Genomic DNA, 24,147 nt, shown 5'->3' on the forward strand with positions numbered 1-24,147 from the left:
AAAGCCATACGGTTGAATTATTTTATCCCCATTCAAGTTGGTGAACCGCTAAATCGGAAGTAGCTGGCTCTATCGTGCCTCCTCTGGGCCACATGGCATGGAAGCAGTGCTGATCATCCGAGTAATTTTATATGCGGCAGTTGAACTTTTTTGGCTTCATGCACCCCTGAGCAACTTTCACAGGAATGAACGGGGGGCCCTGCCTCCAACACTGTATCCAGTTCTCTTCATATATCCATGCCTTGGCCTCAGAAAAAAATTACTTTAAGGAGACAGATGGTTTTCACAAGACAGCAATGGTTCTATCAGCTGAGAGTTAAAACACAGCAACAAGTTATGACTGGCTGATATCTTCAGCTAGATAATAATATATTAAATGTTTCCACAGAATGGATGACGTCTGACATTGTATGTGTTGTTTTGACATTGACGCATACAAAAGCTGCACAACTATAGGTAACGAAGCTAAATAGTGTATTTAAAAAGCATTGATATACTAGAATCCATTTAAAAAAACATATTATTTTCTTATTTCTGCATGTTTTGCAGCATATTTTGGCAGGTAATCAACATCCAGATCTGTGGTACTGTAAATAAGTGAAGTGCTTACTCTGGCACCGGGCAGACCAGACTCTCCAGGGCGGCCAGGGTCACCGTTAGCACCCTTGGGACCACTGGCACCAGAGGGTCCACGCTCACCAGGGGCTCCCTGTGTTCATAGAGAGAAAGAAAACATGGGTTGGTCACTCAGTCAATCACCAAGGAGGCGGCACTTTAATTCTCAAACCACAGAGGAAATAAGTTTCCCTTTAGACAGGGCAAAGGAGTTTCATTGACCTGCAGGAGATGAGAAGATTAAAGTCTGACAGATTCATTTTGGTACAAAGGAAATTGTCGGGGAAGATAACGTTAAATGAGGTACTGGGTCTGGTAATATGGGACATGTAGGTCACTGGTGCATGACGGGGTTCTGAGCTCTGCTGCCATCCTGTGGCCAAAAGGTGGAACTACATGTATCACTGCTGCCTGAAAATGATCCTCAGGTAAAGTGATGAGGAAACAAGTGTGCTGATGAATTTATGCACCTCACTGAACAAATGATATCAAAACTTTGCGCAGTTAAGCTTGATGTGAGAATTATTATGAGTTAATTAGAGAAAAATTAACTTCTAGAGATCATCAGGGACAAATGAGGCAGTAAAATGCTCAGTGAAAGCTTTTGCCACTTGATTTTTTTTTGTTTTCCCTTTCCACAGTGTGATTAGAAACAACTAATGACTAATGAAATTGCTTTTAAGTAATTCCCAAATTATCCGTTCTGTATTCCCAAAAATAAGATAGATCTCCAACTCTGTTTGTGCTTTGAAATGCTCAAAATCTATGTATTCTTTAACAATGAATATGCCTCTGAAAGACATTTGTCCTTAACTTTTGTGGGAAAAAAATTACAACATATCAGTGACACATTAAATTGGGAAAATCAAGGTTTTACAATAAGATGCATTTTTTTTTTAAATTACGCAAAACATTACAATTTTGTAGAACTCATTATTTATTATTAAGGAATACTGTAAACTATATATAAGCACTATGGAGAGCAATTTTTAGTTTGTCCGTTTTGGGCTACTGTAAGACAAGATGGCTGACTCTGTGGAAGAGAGTGTGCACCGTATGTAGATATAAACGGCTCATTTCAAGGTAACAAAAACACAATTTGTATTTTGAGGTGGTTATAAACCAATGGAAACATAGTTATGAATATTATATTCCATTTCTCCCAATATGTCCCCTAAATCCTACACACTGGACCTTTAACTAAATTAATATGACCTTTTACAGTTTCTGTTATTGCCGCTACTGTTTGTACTTTAAAGGTGCCTAAAGGTGGAAATGCTCCATTTTGGAAACATTTTGCCCAGTTTGTGTTAAAGTGGTGGGCTGCACAGGATCAACTGCAACTGACAAAAAGAAAAGTCCCACCCTATTCTGCAGAGGCTCACCACCCGAAGAGCTGTAAAGTTGTGTTGAAGTGGATTCATTTTCTGGCAAGAAGGAGAGCCTACAGTACTGTGCACCGGCCATTTAGAGGCCCAAAGAGTGCTGAATCTCTGTTCTCTAAAAAGTGCCACTGGAGAATAATGTCAGTTCTCATATTCTGCAAAGAAGGATTTGCACATTGTGATGACACAACAGTACACTACTGTGCTAGAATAGTGACAGCCTTATCTTTTCCATGGTTGGATTTAAATATTCATGGTGATGTGATTTTTAAGCAGTGTGAGTCCTACAGTGTGTGACAACATTGTTATTAGATGATTCAGAAATGTCATCATCTCACTGCAGCAGTCAAGAATAAATAGAAACCAATCACAATATGGAACCAAGCCTTTCTTAACAGTAATTTCCAAATGTAATATGCAGCAGATGGAGTAAGTTAATTGTCTGTTTCACAGATTTACACCAGTAACTACTGATGCATCAGCTGCATAAATTTCCTTATCTCTTTCTTCCTCTGCCAGGTCTGTTTCCTCTAAACACATCTGTGTTTATTTTCTGTTTCAGAGCATATTCTCTGCTCCAACAGCAGTAATAAAGATATCTTTCAGGAACGAGTGTAACTGTGATGATACTCACCTTGGGACCAGCCAGACCGTCTTGACCAGGGAAACCACGGTTACCGGGGGCTCCCTACAGAAAACACAAAACCACAGTCATTGTTATGATTATAACAACAATATCTATACGTCTCTGAATCTCACTGTGGTCCCTAAACAGGTTCCCAGGTGGTGACCATGAAAATAAAGTTTATTAAAAAATGCATTTTATTCAAATTAAAATTTGATTGAAATTATCCTTATTAAAAATGTAGAAAAAGCTTCACACGTTCCAACATTTTCCAAATGTGTAATATACACATTTAAACAGCTCACTGCTGATTCAAAAGCAACAAAAACATTTTTGTTTTGGGACAAAGACTTAATAAATGGGCACTTCCATGGGTATAGTAAGAGATGTACAATATTGAAATATTTGACAGCCTTTGATATACAAATCTACACAGGAGGAAACCTGCTATTCTGTTATTCACTGGGGTGCTACAGCAGAGTGTTTCCAAGCAGCATACATTTACTTAAGCTATAAAATAACTTGATTTTAACCAGTTCAACAGTACTCACTCTCTCTCCAGGAGGTCCAAGTGGTCCAGCAGCACCAGGCTCACCCCGGGGTCCTCTCTTGCCCTCTTCTCCTTGTGGGCCAGGAGGTCCCTGAACACCACCTGGTCCCTGGAAAACAGATACGAAAATGACCGCGTTACTACAGGAAGAAAGACTTATAAAAAAAAATACAGATATTAAATATAAATGAATACCAATGGTCATAACGTCTTTATACAACACCTGTCAAAACTAGGTTACAAAGTGCTTCACAATAAAAACAAGAATAAAGCTAAAAAAACATGTACAAGATGCAAAACAGGATAAAATAGTTTAAAGAGTAACAATTAATACCATCAGTTAAGAAAAAGCCAAACAAGAAAGTGAGTTTTAAGAAGAGTCTGACTATTTGTAACTCCTGCACATGCAAATAATTATGTGAGGAATGCTATCTAATTAAGAAAAGCTCATTAGTTTGGGTTCATATGTTTTTTATTTCTCAGAATAAATGAAAAAGCTTCAGAAGTACCAGATTTGTTCACATAATTTAATTTGAAGTATCTTTAACTCACTGATTTCAAACTGAAGTGACACTTATTATTTTGCTAGATACAGTGTATGGGGGATATCCATGTTTGGATTTAGTTGAATAGTTGCCTGGGTCCAGGCCTTTGGATCTGCTCACTCATCCAAGTTGAATGACATCAGGGAAGTTGACTAGATGAACAATGAGGGAATACTCACAATTTCTCCTTTGGGTCCAGCCTCGCCCTTGAACCCTGGGATACCTGGGTCTCCCTAAAAAAAGTTGGAAGGACAAACAAAAGACAGTGAGACAAAGAGACACGTTGATGTCATGTTTTCTGTGCCATGGTATCATCTGGAACATATAATGAGCAGCAAATTGCAAACTTGGACCGAGACTGTTTGCACACAAATACAATAAAAGGGCTATCTGCAGTTAATGAATGATTCAGTGAGAACATACGGATGTTCCTTTGGGCCCAAGAGGTCCAGTTGCTCCCTGAGGCCCAGGAGGCCCACGAGGTCCAGGGAAACCAGGAGCACCAGCAATACCAGGAGCACCCTGCAGAGGAAGAGACATGACATCAGAATTATCCTTTGATCAGTGTACATAAGAAGACACTGGTTTGTGAACTGGTCTAAATTCTGCACTACAAAAGCATGAGTGATAACTATGTCTATGTCTGACCCTCTGTATTTTAAAAACAAACGTATTATGCAACTTAGACGTACTAACTTTATGCATACCTCTAAATCCGAGTGTGTGAGAAAAATGTCACCTGCACTTTTTCTGTACAATAGTTACAGGATATTACTGGTATTATTTTTGTCGCACATTTCAAGCTGTAGAAAAGAAAATGTAGAACAAGCAAAACTAAACAAAATAAACTTGAAATCAGGTGGCTGCACCACAGAGCTGTATTATGTAAAATGAATAAGACTAGCTGTCAGGTGAAAAGGCAAGTCTGTAAAAATGTGTCTTTTAGACAAGCTTTAAATGCAGAAACAGTGTCTGCTGATAGAATACTAACTGGGAGACTGATCCAAAGCCGTGACAATTCAGCAAACACTCTATCACCCTTTGACCTTAACCTGGACTGTGGAACAGCTGTAGACCTAATCCAGCAGATCTGAGAGGCTTTTTTGGACAGGAAGGAATTCAGATTTAAGTGATGTACTCTGACGTCGTCCGTGTAAAGCCTTATAAGTGATGAGTAAAATTTTAAAATGAGTTCTAAGCAATTTAGTAACCAGTGCAGGGAGGCTAAAACTGGGTCGATGTCAAAAGAACATTTGGTCTTCGTCAAAAGTCTGGCTGCAGAATTCTGCACAGTCTGACGTTGAGGTACATCTCAGGCACTGAGGTAGTTACAAGCCGTTAAAATACTCCAGGCGTCAGGAAATAATAGCATTTTTTCTGTACTGCTAAAACATCACATTGTTTTGATCTTGGGAATATTCCTGAGTCGGTGGAGACATGATTGTACCAGTGTTCTTGTGTTATGTCCAAAGCTTGGCTCAATATAGAAGATAACAACCCACAGCAGTGCTATTAATATTTAGGACAAGAGGACCAAGCAGTGGCTGGACTTGATCACGGAGGTGCTCAGGGCAGATTATCAGCACCTCTGTAAGTGGGTGAAAGTTTGAAATACAGACAAGCATGAGTTTAAAACTTACAGCTGATCCTTTGGCTCCGGGGATACCATCAGTACCAGGGTTTCCCTGTAGAGGAAAAAAAGACAAAGCAAGTGAATGCACTGCAAAAATCAAAACTGGCCCTGATTCAGCTATTGTACTGTGAGCGATTGGCCTAATCTACAATGTTAAATCATGTTGTCATTAACAGCCTTTCCACAGCTTAGTTCTCTCAGTGCATTAAAAAGCCTGAAAAATACATCAAGAAATATGCACACCACCAATATATAAACAAATAGAACACAGTGGTGTTGGGCATTGTATGGATAAAAACTCAGCCTTACACAGCCCCCCTATGGCTAATATACTATGTTTTCCCTTTTAAATCCATGTTTATGGCATCACTTACAGAAGCGCCAGAAGGTCCGGATGATCCGGGGGTGCCAGACTCTCCACGGGGTCCCTGAGCACCCTCAGGTCCACGAGCACCAGTAGGACCGGCTTCTCCCTGGTTAGCAAAAGAGAGGAAAGAAAAGAGATGACATTTAAGCAAAGGTCTTAGAAAGCTGTAATACACAATATGAAATGTGCATTTCTAGCATTGAATTTTGCTCAAAAGTATTTATAAGTGTCTAAACTTTAAATAAGAAAACAGCAAAACACTTTGAAAATCACCACATTAAAAACGAGTCAAGTGTCAAAGAGGAGCTCATCTACTAGGTTTGATAAATCTTAAAACATACAGAATGAAAGAGGGTATTAAAAATATATGTAACATTAGCTGCAAGGGTGCAGAGTCAGAAAAGTGTAAATACTGCAAACATAGTGTGAATATAAGGTATAGAATCAAAGACAACCCCCATATTGTAAATAAGTGAAGAAAGAAGAGCAGCCCAAGAACAACAAACTTGAACTCTATAAACATAAACCATTTTGTGTCTTTGAGTGGTGAGAGGGGCCTTAGAGAGCTTTCATATTTTTTTAATTAATCAGTTATTATTATTATTATTTACTTTACTTGAGAATTTTAAATTTAGCTATGCCACTTTTACCCACTTCAATAGAAGAGTTACTTTCTGTTGCAGTTACTTTGCAGATGAAGAATTTACATTAATACAAGGCACTGTTATACAGTAGGCTAAGTGAAGCCAACTGAGAAGTATATAAAGTGACTAAAAATTAGCTGTAGAGCAGTGGCTACGATATTGAAATTGTGCTTCCATGTTAATGCATCAATAATAATAATAATAATAATAATAATACCAATAACAATACATTCAATAAAAATGCAACACTGAGAGAAACCACTTTGGCGGTAACGTTATAGTCAGTTCCTTTTACTTTTACACCTCAAGTACATTTCCCTGATAATGTTTAGGCCTAACCTACGTACTCTATTTAAGTAGCTTTAGTATCTTTTACTTAAGTAATGTTAATTTGTGACAAAGTATTTTTAATTTAATTTTTATTTCTACTTTTACTGAAGTAAAATATATTAATGCTTTTCTATAGTGTCCACTTTTAACCTAGCCTAACTGCTATAAACATTTATGCTAACCTACCGTTAGCCTACACCTGCTGATGTAGCATTTCACAAGCTAGCTAGCTGGCTCGATATGACGGTTTAGCTTAACGAGCTAATCGAATTCCCTGCTGCAACTCCACCTTAAATGTCGCGAGAGTTGAGATAGGGTAGATACAGATATCGGCAGGGTAACAAACTTCGCCTACACCGGTGTTACCGGAAGCTACGTTTTCCCTGTTAAGTGTTGACAGTTTGAGGACGCTGCAACTTTGACGTGACTCAACATGGAGCGCTCTGTTTCACTCCAGCAGGCTAGTAACACTGTTTTCTATTTCTACTAACATGAACTGTTACACAGTAAGTTATGAGTAGATGTCTGTTGGCTCTGTTTCAATGAATTTATGTGTTTCTACCTTCTGCTTTAGGGTGCTAGCTTCTGCTGCTGTTGGCTAATTTCTAATCTTGTGTGGATGTCATCTACCTATGTGGTGTACCTTGTGGTTGCTGTTTGTTGTGTGAACTGCGAAGTTGCCATGCTGTTAGTGATGAAATATGTTGGGTTTGGGGCATGTTTCCTCCTTGTTGCTGTTATTTTGGTGATTTAAACATTTTTGTCGTTTTATACAGCCCATCATTTATTCACACCCACATAGTGACAGTGGCTTGACAGGAAACCACTAAACATTTTTTTTCACACCCTTTATATTCAGCCTAACAACAGAGATACATCATATTTCAATTATGTGACAGTTTGCTTTGTCATTTTTAATGCACTACTTGCATCTGAGTTACGCTGTTTATGGTTTATACTGCTGCTGCACACAGTGACACCCTTATTTTATCCATATGCTGCTTTTCATAATTATAATTAGAAATTGCTTGCTACCTAAAGTGTAAGTCATAATTATATTCTTTTTAGCCCACTGATGAATTTAGGTCCATCTCAGTTTACTATGTACTGTACAAATGAGGGCTTAGCATAGACACAGTATACTGTAAAGTAAAGTGGCTTGGACCAAGCTAAACAACATTATGCCAGCTGGTCTCCCTCTTCCATGCCCTCACCTATGGGGAGTGGGGCTGTACCATGAGAGTTATGAAATGCATAGGAGTTATTACTGGAGCTTCTGAAGGAGTTCTAACAGGAGTGGTGTATTTGTTTGGGTGTTAGGTTCAAATATCAACATACTGTCTCCAGATTTGCTGACTCCACCTTTAAGTGGACAAAATAATGTACTGACTGTCTCTTCAGTGTCGTTACAAAGCGTGTTATCCAAAGCCAGGTGCATAATGTTTTGCAGACCCTCTGGTTCAGTATAACAGTAAGACTTGATCCACCATTCAGAGGTTGATATTTCAAGCTCTGGCCTCCCTTTGGACCCCAGCCACAGATGTTACCACACAGGTGGTGTGCAGCTTTTCAGCATGTTGGTGAATGGAATTCCTTTGCTGTTGCTGCAGCTTTGTAGACTTCTCAGACTCAATAGTATGACATAATAGAGTGTTAACAAAAATGATGATGTAGTGAACTGAATTGGTCTTTTCCCTAAGCTCACTGTCAGGGCCAGTATTTTACTGGCTCTGAGACTAAGGTGAAATGTGGGACACTGGAAGGAACATCTGGCAGTTTTATGAAAAGTTATGGAAAAAATCTTAGAGACAGTAGCTTTGCTTTTATAAATAACAACAGGAGCTGGGCAAAAGTTGTCTTGGTTAGATCACAGACTGTCAAAAAAAGTGGATGCATCTGGGTCTGAAAAGTGAGGTCAATGTGAAGTGCCTTGAACCTGCATTCTTTCTTATGGTCAGCAGGGGGCGACTCCACTGGTTGCAAAAAATGTCAGATTGTATAGAGGTCTATGAGAAAATGACTCACTTGATTTATTACCTTAGTAAACATGTGAAGTTTATGGTCTCAGTTGCTAGTTTCAAGTCTTCTTCAATACAGTATGATGTTCATTTTTTAAAATTTGGTCCCATTTAAAGTAAAAAAAATACATGATAAAGCAGGGTGTGCCATAAGACCTGGCTAGGGATGAAACAGGTACCTGTTTTACAATTAACCACTGTAGAATTCCTGTCAATTAGTATTACCATTTCAATTTTAATAAACAATAAAATGTGTTCAATTACCATGCTTTGAAAAACTCATGGTAAATACTCATCATCAATCAAAGTTAGCAACAGTCTAAACAGATGGAAACGCAGGTGCAGCAACATAGGTTTGTCTTGCTACTCCCTTGTGTCTAGAGTAGGCGTGCAGCAGGCAAACCCAGCAATACTACTTGTCTCTTGTTCTCTTGTCCCCTACTGTGACAAAAATACCCAAGCAAGCTTTTAAAAAACATTTCTAATGTTAATGCACACTTGATATAGTTTTCATATGGTTACATAAGCTATTGGGGGTAAGTTATTATTATAATGTTTATGCAAACAAAAAGTGCTTCTAATTTTATTTGTGGTTTTGGAGTAAAAAATGTTGAAATGATTTCAGGGTTGATATCAGTAGCTTTTTTTTTTTTAAGATTATTTTTTTGGCCTTTTGCCTTTATTGGATGGGACAGTGTGGGGTGGGGGGAGGGGGAGTGGGGGATGGTGTGTGGCAGGGGGCCGCAGGCTGGAGTCGAGCCTGCGGCCTCATCAGCAAGGTGGTGCCTCTGTGCTTGGGGCGCCGGCACTATCCACTAAGCTACCGATGCCCGGGTATCAGTACCTTTTATGCACATTTTAACTACACTGTGATAATCCTGATTAATGTGATAATTTTGGTCACTATAATGATATGAAATTTTCATATCGTTTCATCTCTAGGTGTCTCACGTGAGAAGTTGCTACCATGGCGGTGTCTTCAGGTTCTCAGTCAGATCTAACCCAGCTCCTCCCTAGCTCCACCCTCTCATCCAAATACAGTCACTTCTGGCTCCAAAAAAAACAAGATGGCAACAGTCAAAATAGAGTGAGTGCAACACTTTCATACTCTGAAAACCAAGCCCACTGGAAGGGGCTGAAACACTAACTGTCTGTCGCTAGCTAAAACATCAGATTTCAGCATGCCATTATTAAGCAACAAATGTCTAGCAGAGAGGAAAATGTATATTGACAAACTCAATATTGTCAATTTATCTCAGTGTCCCCTTTCCCTACCTCGCTTATATTGAAGAAATGATCCCACTGAATGGTCAGAATTTGAAATTATTGATCAGATCACCTGCTAAGATCATATAAGATCAGAACCAGGCCTTGCATCAAACTCTCTGCTTTGTCTGGCCAATTTAGCAACTAACTTTTTTGTGAGTGTCAGGATCCCTTACTTTTCCCATTCTTCCTGTGGATGCTACGTTTCTTATTGCAGCCTGTATCCACATTTGTCTTCCTAAAAGCTAAAATCTTAGTTCTGGGTTCTTTACCCTGTTGTTAGTGCATCCCACCACACAGCAGCTTTTAGGCATTTTCTGTTGTTTGCTTGCAGAGGAAAGTGACAAGGAAGCACATTCATATAATACCAAGGTCATTGAAAGCGATGAGTTGTTTTCCCCTCTGGTGTGGGTGGGATTTAATTGCACTCCGTCTCTTTGCCACACTCAAGGCTTAAAAACAGGAGTCCACAAACCAACGGGTGGTTGGTTGGGTGATGTCACAGTGGGTTCACAGTTGGGTTACATCCTCTCAGTTCAGGAGCGCGGTTTATTCAGTGGAGGTTCAAATAGGCGTGTTGTTTTTGTCTAACTAGCTTTTTACTGTGTTAGTCTTGGGTCTTGTTTATACTGCAGTGCCTCGCTCATAGAGTGCAGAAAGGTAATGACTAAAACGAGGCTGTTTTTCATGAGCTCTCAGGCTGTTAAAGGTACAACACAATAACGTTATAGGAGAGTTTTAACATACCTCACCATGGGACACTTCCTCGAATATTAGCAAGTCGCACAAAGACACACATTCACACACGGGTTCACAAACTCTCCTGCAGACAGGCATAAAGTGTTTATGGTTGTAAGTTGATACTATACATAAACACACACACAGACGCACATTTTCACATCTTGAGTGTAGCTTGTCTCGATTACTTCAAGGGAAACTCCTGGATTTTGTAAAGAGATACTCCATTTGTAATTCCTAAAAGATTTCCCAAACTATCAAGGAGCCTGCACAAGAAAGCAAACCACCAGCTCTGGGCCCTGGAGCACAGAACTGAGCCTGTCTGCGAGTGCAGGAGGAATAAATCAGATGCAAAGCAGGGAGAGAAAAGAAGAAAAAGACAGTAAGAGGGAGTGAGAGAGGGAAAATAACACTTTAAACACCCCTCCTCCCTAATTTTCCACACAGATGGAGGCTTAAAGCACTTTTCAGTGCAGAGCAGCCGTCTCAGATTTCACTTAAGCATTTCAACTTGTCCCCACAAAATCCTCCCTGAGCTGCGTGCCGCCATTTTCTGAGATATTAACTTTTTAAAATTTGATTGAAGGAAGTCTTATACACAGAATTCATAAAACCCACGATTTGGCACCTGCTTTACACGCAACTTTGTTTTTGTTGTGAAAAAGTCTAAGGTAAGAGGGCGGAAGATCAATTGTGTGGTTAGTTTTCTCATAGAAAGGAAGGGACAGATACAGACATGGTTACTTACTCTGATTCACAGAACAAACACAACACAGGAGAAGAGGAAGAGGAAGTCAGGGTGATTTACCTTTGAGCCAGGAGAGCCAGGGAAGCCTGGAGCTCCAGAGGGACCGACAGGGCCCTACAGAGAGGGGAAGACAGTTTGTCAGCTCAGCTATTAATAACTGACACATCCAGGTGTGGAGGTGAAGAGACTACAATCATACTGCAGTGGGGGTTGTGTGTGAAGACGTGGGGATAGATTTCATATGCAGCATTTCTTACTAAATCTCAAAGGATTAAAATGAATTAAATGAAGATAAAAATGATACTTACAGGGGGACCAGCAGGACCGGGCAAGCCATCATTTCCACGTGCACCCTGAAATAAACACATTATTAACACATGGCATCAAAACCTTTGGCCCTGTTTTAGACAAACTATTCAGATCAGGACACTTACAGGGGAGTACATTATTACACCTGACATATTGAAGTCCTTTGAATTATAGTGCAATTATTTTGTTAGCAAGTGCCAGTTAACAAGTAAAAGAAATAATCTGATTTAGAATATACTCAAAGAATATGCTTCTCAACCAGGGGTTTGTTTTCACTATATAATTTGCTCTAAAAGTTAAACCATTGTCAGTAAAACTCACAGTCAAGTAGTAGTAGTCATTAGGGTTGGGTACCGTTCACATTTGAACCAGTACAGGACCTGTAATTTGGTACCATTACTCAACAGCACCTTTGTTGGTACTTAACCTTCTTTGTAATAATCAAAATGTAAGTTTCAAACTAGCTGCAGAGGCAATGTATCACATATACAGATAATCTTCTGTCTCTGTCTGTCTGCTTGTGTATTAGGGTTGCAGTGATATACTGGTTTTAAGGTATACTCTGATATAAAAGTTAATGGTTATCGTACTGTGTACATTTGCTCATCTACGATATTGAAAAAAAATTGCAACTGGACGGAAAATCTCCCCTTTATTTTAGTTATTTTCAAAGAGGACACTTTTCACAGATACTTCCACTAACAAAATGGCTTAGAGTTTCAATTATAGTAATGAAAAGTTTGTTTGACCAAAAATAACCCTTCCATTTTCATTCCTTTAAGAGTCATTCTGACTGATAATAATATAAATTCTTTAATACTGTGATACCGGGATATTTTCAGAGATGGTTATATCGTACTGTGAAAATCTCACACACTTGCAACCCTATTGTGTATATATGTGTGTATGTGTGTGTACTCATCTAGCAGTGCTACTAGGCAATTACTAAAATAATGGCCGACAGTTGCTTACAGAGCTCCATAGCTAACCCTCAACCCCACCATTTTCACCTAGACGCGCTCTCAGGTACAAAAACGTCGATGGATTTAACGTGAATCTGTACTCCGTAGAATCAGCATAATTTGGTTGATAACCTTAGAAGTACTGAGTTTGGTTCCCAACCCTAGTATTCATAGTGAGTATTATGATAATAGGTTTCACTTCCTCCACAGTTATCTCCTCAACTGTAGGTGACAAGTATTCTATTCTGGTCTAAATCATATCTACTGTAACAACCAAAATCTTTGAAGTGACATCTTATCAAATGGGTGTCCAATATGTGTATCAATGTAGGAGTCGTTAACATGAGAAAAGTTGAGAACCACTGATTTAATCCATCTATTGTGAATCAGAAGATAATTTTTATATAAGAGACGACACTCACAGCAACTCCACTGGGTCCAGGACGGCCTCTCTCACCAGGCAAACCGCGAGGTCCCTGTGTAGGTGAGGGAGATGACAAGAAGCCTTATCAATCACTTTACCATCATAACTGAAACGACATTTGCATGTCGTTTTTGTTTTCATGTGTTGTTGTTAAATGTTCAGAGTTACACACCATTGGTCCAGGAGCGCCATTCTCACCGGGAGCACCAGCCTCACCCTAAAGACAGAAATAAATATTTTAATTAGTTACCTTGGCAACAATTACTCTTCCTTGAATCAATGAAATACCATTTCATACCAATTGTTGCTGATGTTTTGCTAAACCCTCTCTACTTGGGTCAACACAGGGTGCAAACAGAAACAGAAGTGATGCCTTAATTAACTGGAGAAGTGAAATCCCACCTTAGCCCCAACAGCTCCAGTCTCTCCCTTTGCACCATCAAGACCTGGATAGCCCTGAAAGAAAAAGCAGAGAGGCAGTGCACAGTTAGGAAAATGATAAACAACCAGCTAATATTCCTGGAAAACATTAATAGAAAAACAAACTCACTCTGTGTCCCTTGATGCCAGGCAGGCCAGGAGTTCCTGGGAATCCACGAGCTCCCTATGATTCAAGAGGAGACAGGATGCAGGACATTAATATAGAGACAGCAAACATTGACATGCTGAATGACCTTTGTTTGAATGTCCAATCAAGACATCCCATTATGGTTCAAAATAGTTCTAAAATGAATGTTTTGCAGATGTCACATGGCTGTTAGCTGGATGTCCTTCTAAATACATAAATATTGACCCACATGAGACTCCCGGTCCCCTGGGTGAAATACTGCTTTATCCATTCATCAACCACAACCGTATCTTTGTAGTACGTTACCTAACTTTCTGGCAAAAAGCCCTGAAGGCTATCCTCCAGTGTGCGATCAGAGTCAGCTTGGATAAAGACTTTTGACTCTAACACACACCACAGACTTAAAATGATGAGACAGGATTATTAATCATGTAGAAATACATAAATGCCATAAATATCTTTTTTATGTTTAAAAAATGGTTGTTGCTTAATACTAGTGTTTGGGTGTGGAGTGGACGTCACAGTGTGGCTGTCTGATTACAACCATTTCACAATTAGATAGACAAATTGTCAATAAAATGATATATGTAAACCAAAAAAGTATCTGCATGCATTTGAAAACAAAGTCGCCACCTGACCGTCTGCATCATAACTGCATTGCAGTTTTTGGCATCTGACCAGGAACATTTTTGGCTAGTAGGCTTGGGCGGTATCTCTTTTTTCATACCTTCATACCTTTGTGATGATAGAAGTCATCCCTTAGATACTTATGTCCCGTATAATAATGAATAGATAGAAAAACATTGCTCTTCTTGCTGTAGAACCTCAAACACTTGTTGCTGCAGCAGATACTGACACAACACTGGACTGAACAGTGAAGATGTGTTGAGTAAATTAATGTGGCTAAAAACTGCTTTTGTAGATGGAAGAATTCATCTCAAGATGAAGTTATATGTGGCAATACTCCCAAACAGGGGCTGAGGCAGTTTTCTGTTTTCCTCACCATTCGCAGTAGCCATCTTTCTCAGTTCAGCTGCCTGTTTCACCAGTAGAGACTGACCTCTGGTGGCGCATGCTGTGCACTACAATATATTTTGTCTATACAGCATCTATGTATCAGTTTAAGAGGAAAAGAAATGTTTGTATTTTTGATGGTATTGTAAATCATATTTTTGGGATTTGTAAATATACCGGCGTACTGTAGTACCTTGATACCACTCAAGCCTATTGGCCATGGACATGATGTCACATACTGCCGGGCAGTAGAAGGAAAGCAGGTAAAGCTAGGAGTATAAGCTATCAAGATTTCTTCCTCTAGGTAGGAGCCAGTGAGACATATTAAATCAGGATAGATATCCCCCTCCACATTGGTTAAGTAAGATTTAACACATTTTAAAGCAGTAACCTATTTCCAGTTTTGGCTCTCTAATATTGTACACATGGGATCTTCAGACCAAGAAAATGATAAATGACTCCATGTGTAACTCATAACGTAATTATCATTAAAGTCATTTACAGATATTAACTCTCTAATAATATAGAAAGGCTCAGTCTATACAGTGATCCATCATTTCTGTCAGTTATGTGAGCTGTTTTATTGTATAATCAATGCAAAATGTAAAGGTGCTCAGGAAGTGTGAGGTGATTATGTTATTCTCATGTGACAGCATCACTCTAACTGCATGTGAAGTACATTAGAGTGTAGAACTTCAGATAAATCAGGCCTGTTATCAGGCTGGTTGCTGGCCACCAGAGAGACAAACAAAATAAAACCTTACAGTACATCAAATGTGACTCCTCTTCAGCAAACAGCTCAGTAATTAAACAAACTTTTAAAACAACCAGAATGAATCAACAGCCTGAGAAATCTCACCTGAGGTCCAGCAGGTCCACGTTCGCCTGGTTTGCCAGGTTTGCCAGCCTCACCCTAAAAACAGAAACAGATTATTATTTTAGGAAATTATCAATTTCTGAATTTCCTGTAAGTGTTCAATGTTTGAAATAGAAAATACTCTACAGTGTATTTGTTGTAGTTGATGTGATGGATAGAGTGTGCACTCCTAGTGGACACATTGTGACATGTCTTGTCTGCTGCCATCATGTGGCTAAAAGTAGGAATTACACTTTGAAGTCTGATCTCTGCGTCAGATGACTAAGCAGTAAATGTGTCAGTTTATTGTAGCATTTCAAACACAGATAAATGAATAAAAAAATATGTTAAAGATCCATCCATTAGTGAACTTTGAGTTCTGTGTTAGGTCAAAATAACCAGCTGCAAGAGACATGAGTAACATGGCAGGTTGTGTCTATGACTGACTGATACAGTCTGGCAAGTGATATATAATTTAAAGGTATACTATATAGGATTTTCATTAAAAAAAAATAGTGTATGGACTTATACAAAGGTGATTCCTCAGTCATTACTTATAAACCACCCACAATGTGTGGCAGTGTATTTATCTGCAGAGACTCTGCCCTCTGCCTGTATCTCATTTTCTTATTATTTTGCTGTGTTTTGGACATTCCTGGGCGCAGGTGAGGTTTAAACTTTATAAAAGGGTAGTGACCTGGTGCCAAACTCTAAGTAGCACTCATTCAAGAGAAAGCTATGAAAATGGTGGACACAGCGCAGAAAAAACTCATATATAGCGAGGTGAAACAGCAGGCGGATGAGGCTCGTTCCAAAGCAAGAGTGAATCGGGTTGGCTTCCACTGAGTGTAATTTGTTGGCCAGTGTTTATCCGCTGATAAACAATGTCCGCCCACAGGGAAAAAGCCATAGTGAATTTCCTAGTTGACAAACAATTGCCGGCATGTGCAGTGATTTTCAAAAATGATTTTATGTAAGACTGAATGACACTGACTTGTTTGTGTTTGTATGGGCCATGTTGTGATGCAAATGGTGCTCCCGCCATTGAAACTAAACAGTGGATCTAGCGGATATATCAGCTACAATAACTGTCAAATGGTGTGCAGACTCCACCTACTTGGCGCAACACAGGTGTACGCCAGCATGATAATGGTGCGGACTCAGTTACACTTTTGCTTGTGCTACTGTTTGCAAACATTAACCAAAAATTCCTGCATAGTTGTTGTGTGAGGACTGTTCTTTTTGGATTTAAACTGTTTAGACAGTATAATGAAAAGAACGTGCACATTTACTTAAGCCCCATATTGTCAATGGAATTAAAGCTGCAATAACACTAAGGAAAAAAAACCAGACACTGTAGATATGGCTTAGAAAGACCAATAAGGTGATGAAAGTATTTCAATATTCAAAACTCAAAGGTACAAAATGGTAGACCAGTAAACTAGAATAATGTAGTTATGTTTGTAAAAATACTACATGAGGGGGTAATAGAGGACAATACAATAATTTATAATGGGAACACTGTGCTTTATGCTTTATGATAGTATCCTTAATCAAACAGACAAAAATAAAAATGGGTTTTCATGAGGGTAATTAATACTCATCATAATTCCCCTACAGTATAATAATCACGAGTGACACAGTATGTCTGTGGGTGGAGTCAGAAAAGGTCACAAGCATTCATTTATCTATTTTTGGGCCAAATTGAGTTGATATCTTAAAGGATAAACCCAGAACAGATGATATGAGGACAGTAGTTAAGCTTCACTATGTATCAGCCTTGTCACAATTTATAGGTGTTGGGAATGTATTTACAGTTTTATAAAGTTGTGACAGATGCACTTACATCATCGCCAGGTTTTCCAGAAGGTCCAGGGGGGCCACGGGGACCCATGGGGCCCTTGAAATGAAGAGAAAACAGCAAAGGTGAGACACAAGATTCCATTCATAACCAACAGAGGGCAGCGTTACACAGTTTGACTCATAAGTCTTAGCAGGTGGTGACAACTCCTGCTCCCTTTAACTTTACAACCTGAATCTGAAACAGATTGAACCAGGATTTCTAATTATTGTTAATCTAATTGCACAAAAGCTCATAAAAGGAATTACATTCCTAAACAATAACAACAGCAAGATTCTAGATGACAGTATGTTTTTGATGAGTAGAAATCATAATCAGCAACATGTGTAGGCAAGATAGGCCAAACAGTTGGAACAAATACTTCAGTATCCTCCTCCAAAATCCTTCCTACAAAGTTTAGATGTGTCCATCTTTCTATTTTTCTGTCTGCTAGTTTCTCTTTTAGCATTTTCACTTAATGTGTGTTGATATGTCAAATGTCAAATACAGGTGAACCACTTTAGTCTTTCTTTTTCACTGTGTTAGTCTGTCATTGACTAAACAAAAAACATCTTTAAATTGCTAATACTGAATAAAACACTGACCTGGAGCAGTACAAGTGATGTTATATTAACAATACCAGTCTGATTTAGATAATTAAAGGCATCTTGTTGGTAATTTTCTGCTCTTGTGAACTCAAAGGCTAAACAAATCATCTCTGGTCTTCACGAACACCTCTGTGACCCCTCTACAACTGTCAACTTATTATCTGGAAGGAGGCTTGAGTTTAATCACACATAATGATGAACTGGAACGCTTTAAAAAGACAAGGCACCTCAGAGGCTGCATAACTCCACAGGAGCAGATTAACACAGCAGTGACCCTGCATTGTCTACCTGCTGAGGGAACGGGAAGGACAGGGGAGGGTGGTGCTATGATTTCTGGAAGCTTCTCTTAGAAGTGAGTAAGGATCAGCGCGCAGGTAGAAAACTAAAAGTAAAACTTTGTAGGAAGAACAGAAAATGAAAACTGAAGGAAATGAGTTGGCCTTCAGTCAGAGAGGAGTTATGTGAAGGGTAAGAGATTATCTGAGGGATGATATAACAGAGCAGGAGAGCTATGATTAACATTACAAGCTGTCAGCGAGACGATGGGTAAAAACAGGAAAAGAGAAGCATGAGAAAACTGCAAAGAAGCAAGTCCAACAGCAGAGGGCTAATTCATTACCCTGAGCTTGTACTATTAGATGTCAGGTTTGGGTTTGAGACATGAGCACTGTAAGAACTGACTCTAGAGGATTGTGAATGCTGAAACTGAAGGAGCTGTCTGGTCAAAAAGAGAAGGATGTAGAAGTTAGCGGTGAGCAATGAAATTTTAGAAGGTGTTAGGAGACTTTATGGAGATGTAGTTCAGCTACAGTGAGGTAGTGAGTGGCTGAAGTTTCCACATGAAGAAGAAATGATTTAAAAAAGGAGAGGAGGTTTAGAGGCTTTAGAGTAGTATTTATAAAAAGTGAGGACTGGATGGACTGGCACTGTGTGGGATACTTACAGATTGTCCGGGCTCTCCAGCCTCTCCTGGGTTGCCTTGGAAACCTTGTGGGCCCTGTGATGTACAAAGAAGAGAGAGGCTGTTTGAGGAGAGTGAAACTTTTTTAATATGTAGTGCCCGAGAGGAGCTAAATTAAAACTAAAACTCAAACAGTAGGTCACTTAGGCGAAAATGAATCACGAACTGTTTTGATAATTGAATTATCATTTAAGTAATAACTTTAATGGGTACCTATTATGCTATTTTTTTGGTTCATACTTGTATTTTAGATTTCTCCTAGCACATGTTTACATGCTTTAATGTGTAACAAACACTTAATTTTCTATGCTGGAACACTTGTTTTCACCGCTTTGTCTGAAACGCTCCATTTAAGCGCCTGTCTCTTCAAGCGCCGCACCCAAAAACCCCAGTCTGCTGTGATTGTTGCAGGGTCCTCTGTATCTCAGTGTCTCTGCACCGTCATTGCAGCCCAGGGTATTACTGTAACAATGTATAGCGGCACTATCTATTGTGAAAAATCACCAATAATAGCAGGAATATGACCCATAATTGAGGAGAAGTGGAAAACATCTGTAACCAAGATTACATATTTCCCTGACATTAGCATGTAGCTACATGTAGCAATGTAGGCTATGCAATGTAAACATTTTTAGTCACATGCCTGAAGCAGATTACCTAACAAAGTAATCAATCATGATTTGACGTCAGCTTGTCATGAAAGGAGGAAACCGTCAGAAAGGGAGTACTCAGAACGGTCTCTAGCCTGAGGCTTTTCCTCACAGGGATTACTTTGCTTACATCATGGTAGGGCTGGGTAATATGGAGTAAATCAAATATCACAATATTGTTGACCAAATTCCTCTATCACTATTGCAACAATATTGTAGGTTGACTGTTGGTGCTTTCACAAAATTCTAATGCAATGAGATTTTTGATCAATAATCATTAGTAATGTGGATATAATGACTAACAGCAAGTAATAAAGTGGCTACACATCACTTTGCTGTAATGTAATGCAGCCTTTAAAACCAGGAAAAGACAACACTTACGATATTATATCTAAAACCTAAGATGATATCTTGTCACATATCAGGTTATCAATATAATAACAATATATTGCCCAGCTCTATCTTATTTTTTGAAACTTTGGCCATGTTTAATACGAACACCTGACACTGTAACTTTATATATATGACAGAAAGTAAGAAAAACGCTTACTGGCTACAACTTCTCAGAATTTGTCTGCTATGATTTAATAGATAATTTAATATATTTGGGTTTTGTTCTGTTGGTCACACAAAACAAACTATTTGAATACCGGTAAGTCAACTTGGGCTTGAGGAAACCTATTATCAGTGAATAATCAGTAAAAAAATAACTGTCAGAGCAGCTGATTATGAAAATAAATAATTAGTTGCAGCTGTAAATCTTACTTGTAATGGCATATGTTATTGTGTGACAACTGGCATATAGGTTATATTACAGACTGGTTTGTAGTAAATCTGTTTAATTTGTAGCTAATTGAATTGTATATCTTAATTTGCAGTTTGATTGAAATGAAAGTTAGTTAAAATGCAGTAAATACTACATATATGCAGTATGTTTGGCAGTAACAAGTAAAACTACACCAACAGTTTACAAAATTATTTCTTTATACAACTGAACACTGTATCTTGGTGTCTGTTTTGTCTCTGTTACACACTGCAGCTACTCGAATTACACTACTTTCCTACAAATGTCATGTCATCTCTTTTGAGAGAGTCTACCCTGTTTGAATCCATTCTAAAGCAGTCAAAGGTGTCCAAGCAGAAAATCTCAGGGTGATTAAACCATCAAGTTGAGGCACGTCAGCTGGCATCGCCTACGACTTAATAGCTTTCCTCAAGAGGATGGGAGGGCTCAAAGAGCTACAGGTAGATCTTGGTTGCGGGCAAGAGCAGGAAAAGGCGGAGTGTGCATGTGTGTGTGTGTGTGTGTGTGTGCGCAGTGTGTAAACCCAGTAAGCTCTGTGAAAGGTAAATTGTCAGGTGTTCCACAGTCTGCCCAGGCAGAGGAAAAAGCCCCGCAGCCTGCAGCTGTGTCAGACGCTCGCAGTTAAAACATGGCTGTGTGTAAACACTCATCTCTGACAGCCTGTGGTATGCTTGCCTTGTTGGAGTTTTCAAAGTCAGCGGTCATTTTGGGGTCATTACTGTTATGAAGTAGACAATGTGGTCTATGTACACAACAGCAAGCACATTACAATTATGAGATTTAGCTCAGCCTGTCTGTGGCTGGACACAGGCTCTAGTCTACAGGTGCACCCGGCTTGTGTGTTGTCTGAGGTGAACAGGAGGTACTTACAGGTGATCCGGTGGGGCCAGGTGGTCCTCTGGGACCCATAGGGCCCTGAGGATAGAAAAAAGACAAGACACAACATCAGTCTAACAACATATAATCACATCCTTCACAAATACACACATTTAATCCACAGACACATAAAACAGGCTTGAGTTATTTTTTCTACATTTTGCATGTGTGGGTTTTGAGGGGAAAGGACAAATTTTTGTCTACTTGAATTCTGTGAGAAGCTATAAAAGAAAATCACCTGCTTTGGCCTGAAGCTACACAAAACTTAACGGCTCGACTTGTCAAATCCATAAATCGTTTAAAATTCCTCAGCTGCATTTAGACTTTCTCCTGCTCCCTCTTTCTTTTCAGTGTCAAAGCCCCCTCCTTCTTCTTCCTCTCAGCTCTTTTTCCCACCTGTTGTGTGTTTCTGTAGTTGAAAGGTCACCAGTAGTAGCGCTGTACTCTTAAGAGGATCTAATGTTTGAACTCTACATGACTTCTTACACTTTGAGATGGATTGAAAAACAACATAAAACTAAAGTGTTTTAGAAATTTTTCATCACTAATTTTAGACTTGAGGCATCAAAACAGGAATCGAGATTTCTTCAACTAACTCCTCTGCGACTGAACGTTACTGAAGTCACACGGCAAAGTCATTTTTACTTCAACTTCATGCATCACCACTCAACAAGAGAAAACAACATTCTGTGGAAGTGATGAGCCAAACCCTCATTGCTTTTTTCTCTCTCTCTTATTTTCTATCCCACACACACATACACAGAGAAAATCAGCTGCTCAAGGAACGACAGGAACTGTTAAAAGTTTCAGTGAAAAATGCCATGATGCAAATTACTTGTGACAGCTTTTCCTCTTGGATAAAAACATATTAATTTCAGCTGGCTTGCTTTTATAAACCCACTTTTTAAGCATCATGGTTACACTTAAAAAAAAAAAAAAAAAAAAATCAGGGATGGCGGCCAAAGAAAACGTCACAGCGCAGCACAGGGGTTCTCAGAAATGGATGAAAGTCACCTTTCAGTGGGTGTGGGAAGCCTTTAACCACAGTAGGTAGAGACCTATCAATGGGGCTCTATACTGTATATGCAGGTCTTTTGAATGTGTGCGTATGTGTATCTGTGCATACATTTCAACAGGAGCGTTGTTTGGTATGTAGGTGTACGGATTTGGGGAGGTGTATAAGGGGTTATAAGCTTGACTTGTGATTTAACATCAGTCCCCAAAAAAAACGCCAAAGTAAACATGGGCCGCCATCAAAAGGACCCAGTATTGTGGTGAGCTCTCAGACAGACGTGTGGAAGGACAGGACAGGAGTGAAGCCACACAGGCTGCTGCTAGCTGTGAGGATCAGATCAACCCCCCTTCTCATTCCCCCCCTTCCTGGCTTCTCAAACCTCTGCTGGACTGAGACTCTGCCAAGCTGCGCTGCGGCTCTCTCAACCAAAATAGCTCCCAGTGTGCTCCTCGCTCTGTCTCGGGCAGGCTGCCATGCCAGCTAACCAACAGCAGCAGTGGTTTTTCATGGGCTTGAAATATAATGATGATCAATGGCTGCTTCCTCAGTTTATAAAATTACCCCTCTGTACTCCGTGTGAGGTGTTTATTTTCCATCAGGACCCAGAACTTTGCAGTTTCTTGTCTCCAACACTGGGGGGATGACTGTTGATCTCTTGATATCTCCCAAAACAATGAACAAAGGAGGGGAGAAAAACATAGGTGTTGCTACAAATTACTGGGGTTAGTCTTGAATTGGTCGTCTTCCATGATTTTTAAATCCTACATGGGTCTCTTCTCTCCTGGTGAAGAATGAAGATGATGACATCCATCTTGTAATTTTCATATTTGATAACCATGTGATGCTTCTTTTCCTCATAAGAGGAAGTTTATGTGCCCTTCCAGAAAGGTAAAATTCACAAAAAATGAAACTGGTAGGAATTCAGAGTTTTGTTTAAAGATGCTTCAGAAGGGTCAGAGGGCAGATGCGTGCCAGCACAGATCTTAAACCTGGGTTTTCAAGTGAAAAGACTGACTGTGCAGTAATTTCTTCTTACTCCTGACCCGTCTGAGACTGTAGCATCCAGGCAGTGCGTGAGCAGCCGGCTGTAAAAACAAAAAATAACATGGAAATGGCAGCAGGCCTCATCATCGCTCGCTCACCATTGGTCCTTGCATCACACCCATCTGTGCGCCGCCAGCCTTCTCGTCGAAGCCACCAGCCATCTGAGCAGCAAAGTTCTGGAAAGGACAAAAGAAAATAGATCGTTAGAATTTTTATTCAGATATTCAAAGCTTGTTTAGGTGTCTTTCGTACATATTATAACATCTCAGTAACATTAAGCTTTTAACACGAGAACCATCAGGGGTTGCTGCATACCTAAAACCGCCAACAGGTAAAACATGCCTGCAAACATTTGCCTATCATCATTCGTCAACTACAAACATGACGTATCATCTGAAACATGGAAGTAGCTACATGTAGCGTCATTAACAGGCGGCTCATTCAGTGTGTGACGTGCACTTGTAGATAAAATATAGGCCTGTATTAATGAAGGTTCATTAGTACGGTTTTATATTTCTCTGTGATGTAGCACAATGTTAACAATGTTTCGGGAGGCAGCCCTAGGAACTATAGATACAAGGTTCATTAATTCATCATTCTGCAACACAGGGTTGTATGACGAAATGCTAGTAGTTGTGGTCCCTTTATGCTACACACAAAATTACAAATAAATTATATAATAATAATAATTAACTTGAGTTGAAAAAGTCTGTCTGATGTTCATCCAGAAATCTCATTCTCTTGCCTACAG

General features: G+C 39.4%; 1 protein-coding gene across 1 annotated transcript in view; it reads right to left on the bottom strand.

The window, feature by feature from the left end:
• Window positions 1–24,147, bottom strand: part of col2a1b (collagen, type II, alpha 1b) — a 69,351-nt gene that overhangs the window by 32,638 nt on the left and 12,566 nt on the right. Inside the window, exons 8-25 of the mRNA XM_049577169.1 lie at window positions 23,495–23,572; window positions 21,332–21,376; window positions 18,989–19,042; window positions 17,444–17,497; window positions 15,601–15,654; window positions 13,710–13,763; window positions 13,562–13,615; window positions 13,332–13,376; window positions 13,158–13,211; window positions 11,773–11,817; window positions 11,525–11,578; window positions 5,728–5,826; window positions 5,361–5,405; window positions 4,144–4,242; window positions 3,900–3,953; window positions 3,177–3,284; window positions 2,635–2,688; window positions 611–709 (exon numbers count right to left, since the gene is read on the bottom strand). Of these exons, the coding sequence (XP_049433126.1) occupies window positions 611–709; window positions 2,635–2,688; window positions 3,177–3,284; window positions 3,900–3,953; window positions 4,144–4,242; window positions 5,361–5,405; window positions 5,728–5,826; window positions 11,525–11,578; window positions 11,773–11,817; window positions 13,158–13,211; window positions 13,332–13,376; window positions 13,562–13,615; window positions 13,710–13,763; window positions 15,601–15,654; window positions 17,444–17,497; window positions 18,989–19,042; window positions 21,332–21,376; window positions 23,495–23,572 (1,149 nt within the window). The remainder of the gene's footprint in view (window positions 1–610; window positions 710–2,634; window positions 2,689–3,176; window positions 3,285–3,899; window positions 3,954–4,143; window positions 4,243–5,360; window positions 5,406–5,727; window positions 5,827–11,524; window positions 11,579–11,772; window positions 11,818–13,157; window positions 13,212–13,331; window positions 13,377–13,561; window positions 13,616–13,709; window positions 13,764–15,600; window positions 15,655–17,443; window positions 17,498–18,988; window positions 19,043–21,331; window positions 21,377–23,494; window positions 23,573–24,147) is intronic.

This window comes from Epinephelus fuscoguttatus, linkage group LG1, assembly GCF_011397635.1.
Source record: "Epinephelus fuscoguttatus linkage group LG1, E.fuscoguttatus.final_Chr_v1".
NCBI classification, from domain to species: Eukaryota; Metazoa; Chordata; class Actinopteri; order Perciformes; family Serranidae; genus Epinephelus; species Epinephelus fuscoguttatus.